General features: G+C 41.8%; 1 protein-coding gene across 1 annotated transcript; it reads left to right on the top strand.

Annotated features, from left to right (window-relative positions):
* The first annotated feature begins 5386 nt into the window (after nt 1–5386).
* On the top strand, nt 5387–15435 carry dpr4 (defective proboscis extension response 4). The gene is made up of 6 exons (XM_036818554.3): nt 5387–6090; nt 8017–8199; nt 9122–9276; nt 12239–12449; nt 12577–12834; nt 14165–15435. Exons 2-6 carry the CDS (start codon nt 8127–8129, stop codon nt 14443–14445), a joined length of 978 nt encoding a protein of 325 aa, XP_036674449.1. The 5' UTR covers nt 5387–6090; nt 8017–8126; the 3' UTR covers nt 14446–15435.
* Nucleotides 15436–17534: the final 2099 nt, after the last annotated feature.

The raw sequence follows: 17534 nt of genomic DNA, 5'->3' as shown, positions 1-17534 counted from the left end.
CTAATTAAACCATTTTAAAACTCACTTTGAAGTCACTGTCCAACTGGTCGTATACGTAATTTATATTATGTTTCGTTTATTTGCTTTAAAACTTTAATAAAATTCCACATTTTCCACCCCAATTCTTCAAATTAAATTTATTATTCCTGCTTTAAGTTTATAAATCGAATTTTTGTCATTCCTCAATATTTGCTTCAATGCTTGAAACTTAATTTATTTGTTCTGCACGGACTAGCTAATAATTTTTCCTCTATTTCTCCGATTTTGCTGCATCGACTTAAATAGTAAAGTAAAATAGCTGGAAATAAATCAGCTTCAAGTTTGAATAGGAAATTCATTGAGTCTCTTTTGCTGGAAATAAATGAGAAGTAGAATGGCTGCAAACGGAATTGCTGAGTTCTAAAGACCAAATCAACCGAGAAATCGGAGCTCTCAGCGTTTATTTTTACGAGCTTTTTTAAAGCAGCCAAAAAAAGGGGTTTGGATTCGGCTTTGGTTAATAGACGCTCAACTGCATTTGATTTGCCATTAACTGCATTAATCAATAACATTCAGGACCTGTCCGCAGCTCCGTTCGTGCATGTGCATCCAAAAACATCCACCTAAAATCGGAATCTGAACCAGAGCGAGTCAATCAATACGGATTCCCCGGGATTCGGAGTCCAATTCGCTGTCGGATTTGGTATCTAGTCCCCCATCTCCAACCGATACCCATGTCCACAGCCCAACAGCCCAACAACCCAACAACCCAGCAACCCATCAACCGCCAGTTGCGATGACAGTTTGTGGTGGCGTCTCAAAGGGAATCTCATCGTTTATTTATGCGCTCGGCCAGAGGCATCACTCTGACCTATTCTCTATGGTCGGCCCGATCGACTTCTCCTTGGACACCTCTCTCTCTGGGCAACCTTTCTCCAGCCCGGACACAATGGGGATCTTAATCAGGCTGGCATCTAAATGCGGCTCAAATTGAATAATGAATGCAAAGTGGCCGGCCTGGAAGTATTTGAGAGGCCAGTTAGCCGGCGGGGGGTTAAATGAATGGCTGTAGTGTAGGACGAGGGTTAAGGCAAGGAGGAGGGGCGCTTGTTAGGTGGGCGTGGCGGTTGCTGCTCAATGAAATGCATTAAATCAAGGCATCGTTGAAAGGACCCAGCAGGTGTTCGGTCCCGCCCTCCACCAAAAACTAGTCAACGAAATGGAAATTTTCCGCCAGGGTATTTGCAATTGGTTACCCCGAGAAAGGGGGGGGGGGCCCTTGCCGTAAACATCAATTACGCCGCCCAAACTATTCACGCGATTAGCCGCGTTCTCTAGTTATTGGATAATAGCCCCCCAAAATCTAGGGGTGCAGACTTCGAGGGGTTCGAAGGGTTCCAGGGGAGCCTCCGAAGAGGCTTACACTGAATTGAATTAACGGCCACGTTGTCTCGGCCGGACTGTGGCGTTGTAAATTTCCAGCAGTGCATCTGATAAACTCGACGTGGAGGCCCCACAACGCTCAGCCGGTAGACGAATAGGAATCGGCATCGGGAGAAGGATCCCGGCGAGGAGGCGGGAAGAGGTGGCAGGACTCCTAGGACCAGGCCCAGACGTAGAGTTATTTCAACGAAACAAGAAATGTAAAACAGACAGGGACAGACAAAACGACTCAGTTGGGCACGGAGAGAAAATAGTGAGGTCATCATTGAATCTGGTAAGTCTTAAGGTTTTCGTATATCTTCAAGTTAAGTAAGATATGATCATATAAGAAGTACCTCCCTACTTGCATATAGTACTTTCAAGAAAAATAGTAAGATCTTTATATAAGTATGATATAAAAACCTAAGCAGGGGAAATACTTAAGTAAAATAGTAATACTTTGGTTACATCTTATTAACCTAGAGGATTCAAGCCTGTTTAAAGTTTAGTAAAGTATAAAAATCCCCACATATGAAGTACCTTCTGAGGCATAATGTATCTTTAACTTGCTTTCCTGTTAAAATATACTCAAATATTTACATTTACCTAATATTAGCTTAGCTTTAAATATTTCCATGCAATTCGAAAAGTAAGCCAAATAAAACAATCATACATTGGATTTAAAATATGTAAATTTGATATTTACTGTGAAATCAGCTCTGGGCTGTTGGTTATGCTTCACAAATTTAATTTCACTTTTAAAGTACATATCACCTGAACAGACATTTTATTTCACTTTGGCAGTTATAAAAGTCCTAACAATATTTGAAATAATAAATAAACAATTTTTGAAACATTCAGTCTTGCACAAAATTATAATTCATTTTCTGACTAATTGAAAAACGGAATCTCAAATATTTGAATAATAAAAGTCATGATGAGTATGACACTCAGCATTGATAGATGTTCATATTTCCCACAATTTATTTCACTTTCAAAATCAGAATTTGATTTATTTGCAAAAATCTCTCTTTATTAATTAACTTCCAATTGATCTTGCTTATGTTTAATTTGCACATAGATTGCCCTAATAAATGAACTATTTTTGATACATTCGATTTAGCATTTAAATACGTTTTTTCCTTCCAGGCTAATTGAAAATCAGGGATTCATTTATTTATAAAATGCTTTGAATAAATATCTCGTGACTGAGCCAGGGAAATAAACTTTAAAATTCAAGGGGTTCTTTCGAAAGGGACCCCTTGATTTTTTGGCCGTGTGATGGGGGAGTTTATTGCTGCGCTCTGCGCTTCTTAGCGCTGCCTTGGTCTGGTCTTAAAAGCGAAAAGCCATTTGTATTCATTTGAAATTAATTTAGCATTCATTCAAGGCAACGGAAGCGGGCTCAGTCCGCAGCCCCTGATGGCCCGCCAAGCACCCCTGCACCCCCTGATCGACCCCCATTAGCCCCGCCCCTGGGACAACGCCATTCGCAGTGAGGCAATAAATGGCGTCGGCGAGCTAAGCAATGGATAAATACGTGTACGTGGCATACATTTCACAGGCGACGACGTCTGGGGGCCATGCCCACTTTCCACTTTCGCTTATCGATAAGCAGTTGAAGACAGAGGCTCCTCGATGGGGAGCTCCAGGCCCCCGTAGCCCCCTGCCGCTCGGAAAAATACCCCACCCCGTGGAGCTGGCAATTGAAACTACCACAGTGCACGGGCAACGACAAGGCCTGCTCCACTAATTTTAACAAATTAATTGGCAACAATAAATTCGCTGGCGAAAAGGTGAACAGATAGGATCTCAGCGGGTGGGGCAACAAGGGGGTGGATAGATTGCTCCACTAATTTGATTTCTTGAATGGGCAAGCAAGCGTTAAGTATCGCCGTGGAGTCGATATATCCCAGATACCCAGTATGTTAAGGTTATAATGAACTGTTTGCTCGTTTTATCTGATGAAGTGGACAAAATAATGGAAGTTTTTATATATATATCTAAGATCTGTGGTGATTTAGTGCTTATATATGATTTTTAGTAGGAGGGACCCTTACCTTCAGAAAAGAAGTATACCTTTGGTAGATTTTTATATAAATAATAATAGAACCCATATTCCTAGTTATCACAGCATTATGAAAAACAACATTGTTTTCCGTGTTAGAACACTACTTATATAATCTATTATAATCTTAATTTGAAATCTCCTTGGCGATCTATTTTCCCTGTGTTCCGTTTGACCTGATTGCGTGCTTACTTAATTATGGAATTTGTAAACTGCTCAGTGGGGTTCCTGCTACGTTTTGACCAACTCGTTGTATTCCCATTTCAATTGTTTGGTAATGGAATTCTATAATCAAATGTCAACCCGCACACACATACGCGCTATTGGGAGGACCGAAACAACTTTAATCATTCGTAATGGCCGCTAGGTGGCGTGTCAATTACAGGGCCATTGTCTGTCAATTTTCTGTTGCAATGGCTCGCTTTGTCCCTGTCTCTGTGGCTGTTCCCGTCTCTTTCGCCCGGCGCTACCTGTCCCTGTCTGTCTGAGTGCGTCTGTCTCTGTCTCTTTTCCGGCGCCAAAGCTCATTTGCATTGCGATGTCCTGAGGCCTACAGGGCATTCCCCAGTCAAGCACACTCGACTTTATCGGCCTCGGACCGGGTGGGCATTTTATTTATGAGCTCGTAAGGCATGCGTTGAAATGCCCGTTCCGAGTTTTCTGAATCAGGTGGGGGAGTGTTTATAGAGAGTGTGGTGGTGCTGGTTATGGGTTGCTAGTGGGTGTACTTGGTTTTTTGAGGGGAGGGCTACGCTTTCGGCAGCCACATTTGCGGCCCATAACACGCAACATTTGACATGGTCGGCGCAACAACGAGGTACAGGTGTTGGTAGTACCCCTTAACGCCCATGGAACCCTCAACAAACCCACCACCCCCCTCTTTTCGATGGCCCCACAAATCTCTCTCGAGTGCGACGCATGGACATAAACTGAAATTGGCCTATAACTGTCTGTTCAATTGTTTCCGCGCGGTGGGGGGGTTCGATTCCCATAGCTATACGTACTATGCCTATACCAATATACCTATACCTATACCTATATATTGCGGTAAAAATCACATTTCCATGGCCCGGCGTAAATCATTCATGTGCGAGAAAGACACAGCAAAAAAAGGGGGAGTGGGTTTCAGTCAGGCTTCCCTTGTTGCCTGTGCCCCGAAATGTAGACTATATTAATATGCCAAAACGAAGGCGTCGCTACTACGAATATTCATTTGTACGTGACTATGGAGCATATTAGGTTCGTCTGGCCACGATTTGGACTCGGATTGTTTCGTGTGTCTGCCTCGCGTTGAGGCAGGTTGTGCTAATAACCCAGATAGTACGGAGAGATGAAGAGCGGCCGAGTGATGTGACGGAGAGCGAAACGATCCGACTTTGCGGGTTGGCTGGAAAAACCAAGGGATAAGCAAGTAGAATTATTAAAGAAAAAAAAAGAGAGAAACCAAAAATAAGAAAAACCCTTGCCTTAAAATAAAACTGCTCATTAGGCATGCAAAGAAAGCGGCAACAAATGGATGGCAAATTAATATTTGATATGCTCTGACTTTCGGGGAAATCCTCTCATCCCTATAAATAGACCTTATCGCAGGCGCCTGCGTCGGAGAGCGCAATTTCGGAGTCCCCTCGTTTTCGGAGTCGTGTTGCAAGTCCCTTAAGCCAGCCGAGATATACACGGAATCAGTTCCAGCACGCGAATCCTGCCGCAAGGATGCCCGTGAACGCTGCTCCGCCGCCGCCGTCGGAAAATCCAGTCAAGGGGAAAGCGAAGGGGAACAGCCGGGATAAGGGAAAGGGAAAGGGAAAGTGCCATCGCCACATCGCATTGTGCCACATTTAAAAATGAAAACAGCAGACGGTGGAAGGAAACGAATGAAGTGAAGGCCCAAGCCAAAAGCCGTTTAATAACTAAATCGTTGGTCACGTTTCGAGACGGATACACAAAATGCCTCTCCTCTCTCCGCGAATCCTTCGTGATGATGTTGTTCTTGTTGTTGTGGTGTCTGTGTGTGTCTCACAGTGTGTGTGCGAGTGCCTCAGTGTGTGAGTGTGCATACCTATAGGGCTCTGGCTGGCACCTAATGTGGCCAACATACACACACATACACATTGCCGAGTTTAATAATACAAAGCCCTCGTCGTCCTTGTCGCTCGCCATCGCTGTCATCATCGTCGTGTGCGTGTCCGCATCCACATCCGCATCCGCGTTTCGCCTCCGCATCCGCATCCGCAGCCGTGTCCATGTGTCCACTTCCGCTGAACGGATATATTTTCGAAATCCGCGCTATTAAGCCACGCACACCCAAGTAAGCCAAGTAAGCCAGACCAAAAATAGACCTTATTTTTTGTGGCATTGTTGAGAACGGATTGATTGGTGAACTTTTCCGATTCTGATTGGTGAATTGTGTGCGGCATTGTTGAGTGCTGGTTATTGTGCAACTGTTGAATGAGCAATGCTTAAAGAGCCGCCTAATTATTGCGCATTGCGCAATCAAGATATAACGCAGTAAAATCCAACTCAAGGATAGCAAGGATCACGCCAGCCAGGATTCAGGCATCAGGATTCCGGATTCCGGAGAAGAGGATGACGCTGGTGTCATTTGGAAGTCATTGCCGAGACCCGTAAGTGTAGGAATTTAATTTAATGCCCCCACAAGGACACGCGGGTGGGGAAAAACAAACAATAAATAGGGTCTCCGGACTGCGGTCGCCCTTTGTCCGCCTTTTCCGTTTGACAGGTCTGAAAAGTTGGGAAAAGAACAACAGAATAATGTTGTTCGCTGGCCGGATAAAAAAATGGAGGAAAAAACTTTTGTTTAATTTCCATGGAGGCATAGGGGATTCGGGGTCTAGGCGATAATTCCGCTGTAATAGCTGCGAAAAAATGAAGCCCAACGAAGCCAGCCTTTTTTTCTTTATATTTTCCCAGGAAAACTCAGCAAACCAGGAACCAAGCAACCAAAAAGCCGACGGCCGAAAGGCCAAAAGTGACCAAAACAAATGGCGGCCACCGAACCGGAGTGCTGACCCTTTGGAGTCACGCAGCTAATTGGACTGACAACAAATGTATATTTTTTTGAGTAATGACTGGGATTATGAAAGACCGCTCTAGAAATCGCCTAACCCCGCCGTTTTCCACCGCCAACTGACTGATTACCGAGTTGGAGTCATAAATAATGAGTGGGACACCCACGGAGACGAGTCGAGTCGAGGGAACCATGGCAGCAGACTGACAAATTTTGCCAGAAAGGAAGGAAGGATGGGATTGAAGACTGAGAAAGGAAGAAGAACGAAAGCAATATCGAGTTTATCCAGATAAAACTATATAGTTGACAAGGTCGTTTAGCCAGGAGTTCAGCTTGTGGAAACTTTTTAATTTCATCCTTCACGAAGTTCTCGACTTTTGCCATAGTTTTCCATTCGGCAGGGGGTCCTTTTTCCTTTACCCCCGTAATTGCTTTAGCCACATTGCAACGGAATATGCTTGAACTGGCTGGAACCCCCCTTTTAACCCGCCCCCCCCCATTTTACCCCCCGCCGACCATGAATGCAGTTCCTGTGGCGAATCTGAAACGCATTTTGTTGCCTGGCAACCAAGTCGAAACCGAAAGTTGAGGCTACATCCGGCATTAACCTCATTAACCCGTCATTCAGACTGCATTCAGTATTCAGTGTTCAGTATTCAGTATTCCCCGACTGGCGATGGAGCTCTTGTTCTGTTAATTGGAATTGCGGTGCAGTGAGGTCCATAAATATGCCCACATAAGTTGCCGTAAATCAATAAATTATGTTTAATCGTCGGATTCTGGAAGAGTTCCGCAAAATAATAATGTGTGCAATTGGTTGTATTGAATATTTTGGGCATATTTTATTCACAACATATATTTTTGGTAGTTGGAAAACAGCTGGCTGGCAATTGCTGACCTAGTTAAAAAGCTAATTTCATTTTTATCCGATAATTCAGCCAACTCGTTTCAATATTAATTCAATTAGAGAGCCATATTATATTCTAATTTCTTGAATAAGCCACGCAATTTTGTTTCGGCCTTAATTGAAAATAAAGTGAAATAATTACCATGCCTAGATGTGAAAAATTAGATATTTGCTAATGAGTTTAATACACTAACTGAATTAATCACTAACCTACATTTTGATTAAATATTTAATGAATGTCACAAAATGAAATTAATTTGATTATTCATATTAAAAAGCTATATTTATGATTTCATTGTGCCATTTATAAAGCTTTATCGTTATTATTCAATCTTTTGTCCATCTAAGAGCAATGAAACGCACTGTATTAAACAATTGCCGAGATGGTCAGGCAATTTTCCGGCTCAGGAGGGAAGCATATTGGCTTGGCTCCCTCCCCGTATGACTTTACCCATATACCGGATATATATCTGGCTTTCATCATTTGCCCGGCAAATTACTTTGCCATTCCCCCAGCTCATTTCGAGGCGCGCCCGTGGTCCTTCGTCCTTCGTCCTTCGCCTTTGGCCCCATAAAAAAGAAAAAGCCCTGGTAATAATATTTCCTCCTTTGCAGATTATTAAACCTTAAACCGTAAACGGAGCAAATACAACACCCAGGAGGAGCGGAGGACTCCTTCGTCCTGATCAGAGTAGCAGCAGCAGTCCGAGTGGAGAGCATAAACCATGTGGACATCGGACAGCCCGGGAGCCCTGAAAGCGATTTGCCTGGTGCCGCTGTGGCTGCTCCTGCTCCTCGGTGAGTTTATTCGCACACTTTTATAATCACATTTTTTGCACAGTAAAAAAATTGGTCCATAAAGCTTACAGTAATATTAATGAACAAAAAGGACTCGGTAAATTTCATAATTTAATAGCTGAAAAAAGCTTTTAGTATAAATTGTTGAATTTACTTGAGCATCAGAATCAAATACATTTTTGCATAAGACATTCTTAAAGTACCTAAAATTAATAGATTAGTACAACTATTAAAATTTTGGAAAATATTTATCTCCTCATGTCGAACAATTCATCTTAAATAGTACAAGTTTTATATATCTTTAAACAACTTTAAACCAAAATAATTAAAAAAAAAACTAACTAAAAATAAAAGTCTAAAAAAAAAAAAAAAATACTTGTAAGAATAAAAAATCAGAACTAATAATTAAAAATTATAGTTTAAAAATTAAAAAATAAAGGTAATCAGTTATTTTATTAAATTGTACTGCAACTTGTGAGAACTTAACCATGTTATAATTCTTCAAAAATCAACAACACAAATTGATTAAGCTTATATGATCTACAAGATTTAAAATAAATAGCAGTTCAATACCATGGCTGCATTTCGAATTTGTTTAAATTGTCACTGCCCATTTTGAATAGATTTGAATTCAACTTATTGACACCGATGACAAGAGCAGATATGATAAGCTCAATTTGAACCGAAAGCGCTTTTCACCAGATACTCCATCGAATCTGTGAGAGAGATTTTCACAAGTGATTTAAGACCAAGCAAAAATGCCTTTGGTAGAAATTTTATTTGTTTGTGGAAAAATGAAAAATGACCTTCAGTCAGAGATACAGTTGCAAAAGTACATAATTGATGGCCAATTTAAGTGATATTCCGCCCCCTGTGCATGTATTAATGGGACTTTTATCGGTATCCTTCGTTTTGTTTACAGATTGCGGCCTGGTCAGCGGCGAGGTGCCACCGCATTACTGGGAAACCCCATATTCGCAGCCCTACTTCGACAACTCCTCGAGGCGCGAGGTCACCGCAACCGTGGGTCAGGCGGCCCTGCTGCACTGCCGCGTGCGGAATCTGGGCGATCGAGCGGTAAGTGGGGGGTCGGGGTCCCCAGCAATTAATATGCCCATGTAGCCATTGCCCCAGGGATCCCAACATTATATTCGCATAAGGCATAAGGCAAAACAAACGACCTGCGGCGGTCGTGTGGCAGATTTGTAGATTACTTTTAAAAGATTACGCCATAAAGTTGGTGGTTGGAACCCCCTGTAAACCCCCTATAACCCCCCTCTATATGGAGCCCATCCCTAAATATGTCTGTGGGTTGAATGCGCTCCAACACCCAATAGCACTTTGTGTTTGGCTTGCTCTGGTTTGCACATTTGTAACACGGCTTCGCTTCCGCTCCGGGCGATTTGTTAGCAATGCAACAACACAAGCCTCCTGACCCCTGAACCCGTGGAACAGCCCCACCCCCTTTCAACCTTTTGTCCCAGCCAAGCGCTCTGTGGCTGTGCAATTATGCGGTGTAATAAATTTTACGTTGTCCGTGTCTTGCCCCCTTGGAGACCCCGAAAGACCCCGAAAGACCCCAAAGACCCCCAAGACCCCTCAGGAAGCGACAACGATGTCAGCCACGCTCGTTCGCCCGCCCAACTTTCAGCAAGTCAGTTGAATTGAGTAATTAACGCTGGGCTGGGAGTGGTGGATTCGAAGGGATAGTGGGGAATACGAGGGATACGAGGAATCCTAGGTTTTCGAGACTGTGTCCCTAATCCTCCAGCACAGGCATTGTCTCCTCTTATATGCGGCTAATTGGCGGTGTCTCCAGCACGTTGCATCCTACATTCTCAGTTCTTGTTTCTCTATTCTCCGTTCTCCTTTCTCTGCCTTATATGCATGCTGCACGACTCCCGATTCTAGGGATTCATTTTCCAGTCACTCAAAAGTCCTCGCCCCAAGTTCCGTGCTAATTGATTGTCGCAATATATGCACGACACGAGAATTTGCCTCTAAATGGAATTTTTCGCATTTCGTTGCATACTTCAAAGGGGGAGACGTGCTCAAAGGAAAAGCCGAAGGAAAAGTAAACGAAGCTTAATCGCTTCTGGAAAATGTAGTTCAAGTGAAACGAACTAGTTCACAGTGGGTTTAAAGGAAAACCCATTAATAGGAAAATACCATTTTCTTAAACTTATGTATCTGTTTTGTTGTGTGAGTTAAATACAAATTTTGTTTTAACATTATTGCCTTGGGCAACATCACAGAATTTTTTACAAAATCTATCTATAATAAAGCTACAACAATATTTTTTCTTTATCCCTTTAAGTAATCGGCTTAATTGGCCAATGTTTCAAAGGCAAATCCGTTTTGTTTACATTTTTTCTGTAAATTAAAACCTAAATGCATTTATTTACCACAGACGCCTTCCAATTTATTACATTTACCTACTTTTTGTGCAATAATCAATCATTCATTGCGTTTTGTGAGCAATATAAAAACGCTATTTCAACTAGGAAATTTCATTACGAATGTGTTAATTGTTTGGTTTCCCTTTTTTGTGGCTTTTTTTTTGAACCAATCGAATAATAGCCGAGTTAACCAAAGTCTCGCCTTGAACTTATTTGCACTGGGGAAATGCAATTAATTTTAATTGAATATTGGAAAATTAGCGAGCGAACGGTTAATGAATGTATTTTAATTTGAATATAAATCAAGCGGGTTCTTTATGAGCACGGCTGGCCAGGCACTAATCCATAATTAATTGAACCCAAACAAACGAGCAAATTAAGCAGTGCACAAAGGAGTGCTTCATTTTCTCTTGGCAGAGCAGGCAACCCTATAAGCCCGAAATCCTGAATGTATACCAAACTATTCCGAACTGAGCACACTAAGTAACCCAATTGCAGCCATAAATTAGAGTCCAGACAAAGCCGAAACAGGCAATTAATGAATTTCTAGTTTCGCCGCCCACAAATGGCAAAACTTTGGGCAACCATTTAAAGTTGCTTAATTTGCTCAGCAGCTAAAGTATCCTTCAGGTGCCACAATTCTGGAGCAAGGAGCATAAAGACTGAGACTGCAGGAATCCTTTTAAGCCGCCACACACTTTTGCTCCTCGAGAAGAATCCAGCTAATTATAAGAACATATAAAAGAGCAATTCTGCTATTATTTCGGGGATTAGCCATGCAGAACGATTTGGGATTTGCTCCACTGCATAGTGAGTGAAAAGTTTTTATTTCCTCAATAAAACTTTTGCCACAATATCATATCCTAATGAGAGACGTCAAAAAGTTGTGTATTTAAACCAATTTTTAAACGATATTATTAGAAAAGCAAATATAGTTAGCGAGCATATTTGTTTCAATTTAAAATTCCATAATAACTAAGTACAGATTGGGATAGATAATCTGCAATATACCAATATTTAATTGCTATCAACATCATGCTATTAAACGCCCCTTTTCGTGCATCATATAAAATATCACTGCACGCATATGGAAACATTTCCATAATGTTTATAAAAGCAAGCAAGCACCCCTTTGAAACACGAAATAATTTTTCATCTGCAACTTTGACAGCTGCATGCATTTTTCCCATTTTCATGCTAGAAAAGCGGCCGAAAAAAAGATTTTATTAAATTTGTATACACGTTTTCAAGAGTATGTAGGTCAACTTTTTCTTTGTGCCAAGCGCTTACGAAAGTTAGATTGAATTCATGTTTTTCTATATATGAAAAAACCAATGCCATTTCACAGTTGAAAAATGCTGAGCCAATTTGTAAATACAACAAGATGGGTTATTTTGATTTTCTGATAATTGTTATTTTTATTAAATAACCGGTATTTAAAGTACTTAAACATAGGTACATATTTCGTTGTGCCAAGAGGTTCCAAACTTCCAATTATACAATTTGGATTGCTTGATTTTCTGATAATTATTATTTTGTTAAATGGCCTTTGAATGTTAGGAAATAGAGATTGGGAATTTTACTCAGAAATATGCTAATAATGTGATTATGCACTTAATGGCCATTTCCTTCTCCGCCAGGTGTCCTGGATAAGGAAACGCGACCTCCACATCCTCACAGTGGGCATACTCACCTACACCAACGACCAGCGCTTCCAGTCGCTGCATTCCGAGGGTTCCGACGAGTGGACGTTGCGCATCTCATCGCCACAGCCGAGGGATTCGGGCACCTACGAGTGCCAGGTGTCCACCGAGCCGAAGATCAGCCAGGGATTCCGCCTCAACGTGGTGGGTGAGTATCGAGCCATAATGGTCTTGGCCCCCAAAAGGGGGGGGAGAGTTGTTACCCGGCCATTAAGTGGGCGGAGTGCTAATTAATGGCCTGCCCCGTGTGGCTTTTTATTACCTTTCAACGGCAGTGTCGCGGGCCAAGATCCTGGGCAACGCGGAGCTCTTCATCAAGAGCGGCAGCGACATCAATCTCACCTGCCTGGCGATGCAGTCGCCGGTGCCGCCATCGTTCATCTACTGGTACAAGGGCAAGCGGGTCATGAATTACTCGCAGCGCGGCGGCATCAACGTCATCACGGAGCGTTCCACGCGGACCAGCAAGCTGCTCATCGCCAAGGCCACGCCGGCGGATTCGGGCAACTACACCTGCTCCCCGAGCAGCTCAGGTGAGTTCTATAGCCCCCACCGCCCTACCCCACCTGCCAACTCCAACCCCCACTCGCAAAATTTGATTGCCAAAAAATGGTGCAAAGCAGACAGGTAAATGAAAAGAGTTTTGGTATGGAAATAGTTTGCCGTAAGCCATACTTCACTGGAGATTAATCTTTAATTTAGGAAAACTTTCCAAAGTTTTAAGTACTCCTTAAGATTGTAATCTAAGCACACGGCGGCTTGAAATAGCAATAACAACCTCGGCACAAGTCTTGTGAACTTTTGACGCCTTGGGAAGTGAAATTAAGAACATGACTGATTGTTCATTAGACAGAGTTTTCCGGGTGGGTGTAGAAAGTTATTGATACCTTTTATAAATAACTCGCTGTCTATGTGCGTCAGATATTCTAATGGGCGTTGGCAGCAATTCCCAGGGGTTCCCTCAACACACAGCTAATAACCTTTAAGAACTTATTTTTATGCAAACTGTCTCGCCTTTTTATAGGCAGTGTGATAATTATAGGTACTCAGAAGTAATAGATATTCTTAAGTACTATATATACTTATAAGTGTTATTTATACTTACTATAGTAAGGGAACTTGAAGGCTTTAAGACAGTTCGTCATTGGGATGTTTGGGATACTGGAATATATATCAGTTATTGGGATACTTGAGTATTTAGACATGTAGTTATTTATATTAAATTGTATACCATATCAAAGGAACGTTTATAATAGGTACATTTAGCATTTTACCCTCAGAGAATTTATTGTTAAGCAAACTTTCTCGCTTTTTTTAGGCATTGGGGTAATAACAGGTACCTGGTACTTAAATATATATTAAGCATGATAACTATGATGGAGGTACTAAATTTCCTATAATAATATAACTTGAAAATTATAAAGAAGTTAATAAAATATTAAAGGACATGAACTCTCTAAACTTCAGATGAAAATACTAAGTTTATTTTAAAAATCTGTTAAGATGTATGTTTTGAGTAGATAAAATAGGAAGACAAAAGATGGAAAATATAAAAAAATGTTGAGCTGCCATGTTTTTTTTTTATAGAACTCCACCTACTTAGTAGCTACCTAGGCCAGATTCATAAGACCATAATTTCTGTAGTTTAATTAAAAAATTTTTGGCCTGCAGAACATCAATCGATGCGATATGTGCACGTCACCTGTGTCATTTTTTCCTTTTTCCAATATAAATTCCTCAGCTCTGTGGGTTTAGGGCAACGAATTTTGCGAGTATGCCCAGGGCAATTAATGGGGTTTTGTGACCTGCGGCATTTGCACAGCCACACTCATTTCCCGCCACCTCCTTTTCCATTCGTTGCAGATTCCGCCTCCGTGGTGGTGCACGTCATCAACGGGGAGCATCCGGCCGCCATGCAGCACGGCAACAGCAGCGCCAGCTGCCTGCGCCCCCTTCCGGCCACGTCCGTGCCTTTCGTCCTTGCCACCAGGATCTCGATGACGGTGGCGGCTGTCGCCTGGAACTGCAACTTCAACGGCAACTGGAACTGGAACTGGAGACCCGACTTGAGCTGGCACTGGAATTTGCATTGGAACTGGAGCAACATGGCCACCAGTCTATTGGGCATCTGGAGTTGGAGCTGATGCGTCCTAAGGAATCGCCAATCCAAATCCAAATCGCTGAGCAACAGTCCCGGCCAAGTTGGGACTGAAGAACCGCTCCTCCCCAGTTGCATTTAATGAGGGCGGAGGAGCGTCTTACGAACTAGTGTACATATACAGTGTGTCCTTTAACGAGTATTATCTATAAGACATCCCCGAGCAGGCAGGCAGTATTACAAGAGAGAGAACTTTTAATCAACCACAGTCAACAGGAAGAGTCCAGGCTAAAACAAGCACTAACCCACAACCCAGAGAAATTAACAAAACCCAAAATAATAGCAGCTGTTTTTCATTCATCCCGCAACAAAAAAAAATCAGTGTTGTCATTGTATTTCATTTGAAATTCATTTGGCTTAACCCAGGTTTATAATCACCACAGACTGGCCAAAAGTCAGCAATTATTGAAAACCTTTCGGTTTACAGTATCATTTTGGGTTCACTGAAGCAGAAATGTCCGATTGTATATATGAAATACACATCAACATCAATATTTTAGGCCCTCGATTGTTTATTTATTTATTCGAAAATCATACACCCTGCACGAGGAGAAGTGAAGAAAGGAGATTTGGGGAAGGAAACCCCGGCTATATATATATATAGATGGTTATTCAGTGTATATGGATAAGTTTTTATCTGGTTGTCAGCCGCGAAATTGTTCTACGTAGTCCATCATCTAGTTACTGTGTAAAATATTCATACTTGATAATTGTACATTTAGAGGTCGGTTTTAAGCGGTCTTGATAAGACTTTTAAGCAGTAAGAGCGAACGGATCAACGATCCGATCTCGGTTCAACCAAAAAGATAGTAAATGAAATTACAGAAATTATTAAACTAACGAAAAAAATGGTAAATGATTAATGATTAAATGGTAATTGAAGCTAACCTAAGCAGAGTCAAGTATGTTTTTCTGTTTAAACAATGCAAAAATAAACGAACAAATGTTTCTCCATAATAAATGAAAATACGGTTATGGTTAAAGAAAAAAAAAAAGAAAAAAGAAAAGCACAGTGTGTATGCACTGAGCGGTTTTCTCATTTCATTAAGAGGTCATGCGGGAAGCTTAACGAGCCGCCTAATGGGAGGTGGGTGAAAGTACCCACATATAAGTAAGTATGTATGCAGGAGTAAAAGTTTTTATCCTATTATGGCAGCATTTAATTAACGTCCGATTTGGTGGCCCGTACGCGTAGCAGAAATTGCTACGTTTCGATCATCTTCATTATGCATACGCCACGTTGGCCCGCAAATCCGACAGCTACTGGCCACATTCGGTGGCAGCCACAATCCATGTTGCCCCCCCCCACCTCAGCAGCCGCTGCCGCAGCCTATGTGCCCCCGAAAATGAAAGACTAATTAAGCGGCTTATTTGCGCGTATTAATAGACCAACTTGTGGTCAGGCTCAGCATGTGTTATGTGCCATATGTGGCATGTGTGTGTTTGGTTCGACAAAAACCGAGGTGCCACTGCCAATGGATCCCAACTAGTGGCTAAACCAACATGTATTTATATTTCGATTTTAAAATAGCAACAAAAAAAATGGCATCCCACGCAAACAAGGACACAACCAGCTATACCAACAAGCACTCGGTGTGTACGTACAACCAAAATGGACTTATAACACTGTACGGCAGCTTACGTGACGGGGATCAGGATCAGGGACTTCAGGGGCAGCCAACAAAAAATAATACAAAAAAGGGTGCAAAAGTCAAAGGAAAATAAATGGTTTTGCAGCTTTTATTTACTTGAGAGACTGTCCCAGGAATGGGCAGAAATGGGAAGGGGTGAGCTCAGCCAAGGATGATGCGGCAGTGGAATCAATGTAAAGGTCACAATTTATTCAATTGCCTTTTGCCAAGATATTTTTATGGTGTGTCCATGTGCCTGGACACCGTACATGGCCAGGAAAAGAAGAAGACCTAATCCCCAAATCACAACGGAATTACAAACTGGTAATGGTTATGTGGCGGAAGAAATAGAAGAAGAAGGTTCGGAGGACGGGACTTTTCGGCCCCAAACCCCCGGCACATAATGGCCAATTGATAGCCAAAAGGCATTAACACGCCAAAGAAATTCCCCTGGCTAAAACAGAGATGTTGCCAAAAAATCGAGCAAATTTTCAGCTAACATATATACACACCAACTTACATGGCAACTGGAGACGGGGGAAAATATTAAGTTCAAATGTAGCAGAAATCCAAAATACGTGCCATGACATAGAAAAGAGCAATGCCAAAAGGGGGGAAATTGGTGTGGTGAGGGGGTGATGTGGGGGACTTTTGGGACAACGTAACCAATCCCTGAGCCACGCCCCCTTTTTTGAGCCACCCCTCTAAATGAAACTAACTCCCCTGTTTAGGTGCGGCGTGCGTGCGTGAAGCCAAAATCACGTCCCATTCGATGCGTTGCCACGAGAATTTATTGGGGAAAGGTCGGAAAATTCATACATCGATATTTTCAGACACCCACCTGATGTGGGTGTGCAAAAGTGTGGGTATATCGGGAAAAAACCAGGTTATAAATACAAGAACTGATTTACGGGAAACAACACTGTGGTTCCATCAATTTAGTTAAAAGCCATTTATGCAGGCCAGATAACTATAAAAAGGGTAAAAACTAACCCTTTACTTTGAGTTTGTTTTTTATGTGTTCTACAAATGAAAAATATAAATATAAAGTTTCACTTTAACTTTTTGATGTACCTATTATATAATTCTTAAGACCTTAATTTTTCAAGATCTCATTTTGAGGTCAACTTTTTGCTTAGCAACTTATAAAAAACTGCAAGCAGGGGAAAGCCCAGTAGCTTTTTATTAAAGTCACACGTTTCAGAAGAAATGGGGCTTCGAAATTTTGCACACTATAATTTATCAGCTGTGCCAACAACAACTAATTGCGAGTCTTTGTTTGCATAGGTAAAAACAATGGTTGTTAGAAAAGATCTTTGGCCAAAGAAAAAGTGCAAAAACCGAATTAACTTTTCAAAAGCTGTGCAAACATTGCTGAATGGTGCCTTTTGAAGATTAGTGAGGTATAAAAGCGAAGGCAATTTCCCAGTTAAGGCACATCAAA

The sequence above is a fragment of the Drosophila suzukii genome, chromosome 3, assembly GCF_043229965.1.
Source record: "Drosophila suzukii chromosome 3, CBGP_Dsuzu_IsoJpt1.0, whole genome shotgun sequence".
Classification (NCBI taxonomy): Eukaryota; Metazoa; Arthropoda; class Insecta; order Diptera; family Drosophilidae; genus Drosophila; species Drosophila suzukii.
This window is presented reverse-complemented; position numbering and strand designations above follow the sequence as displayed.

Excerpts from the sequence above, each read along its gene's own strand:
- dpr4 (XM_036818554.3), top strand. The coding sequence starts at position 8,127 with ATGTGGACATCGGACAGCCCGGGAGCCCTGAAAGCGATTTGCCTGGTG. Across the intron at positions 9,277-12,238 it reads GGAATCTGGGCGATCGAGCG|GTGTCCTGGATAAGGAAACG; the intron begins GTAAGTGGGGGG and ends CTTCTCCGCCAG. Across the intron at positions 12,835-14,164 it reads CTGCTCCCCGAGCAGCTCAG|ATTCCGCCTCCGTGGTGGTG; the intron begins GTGAGTTCTATA and ends CATTCGTTGCAG.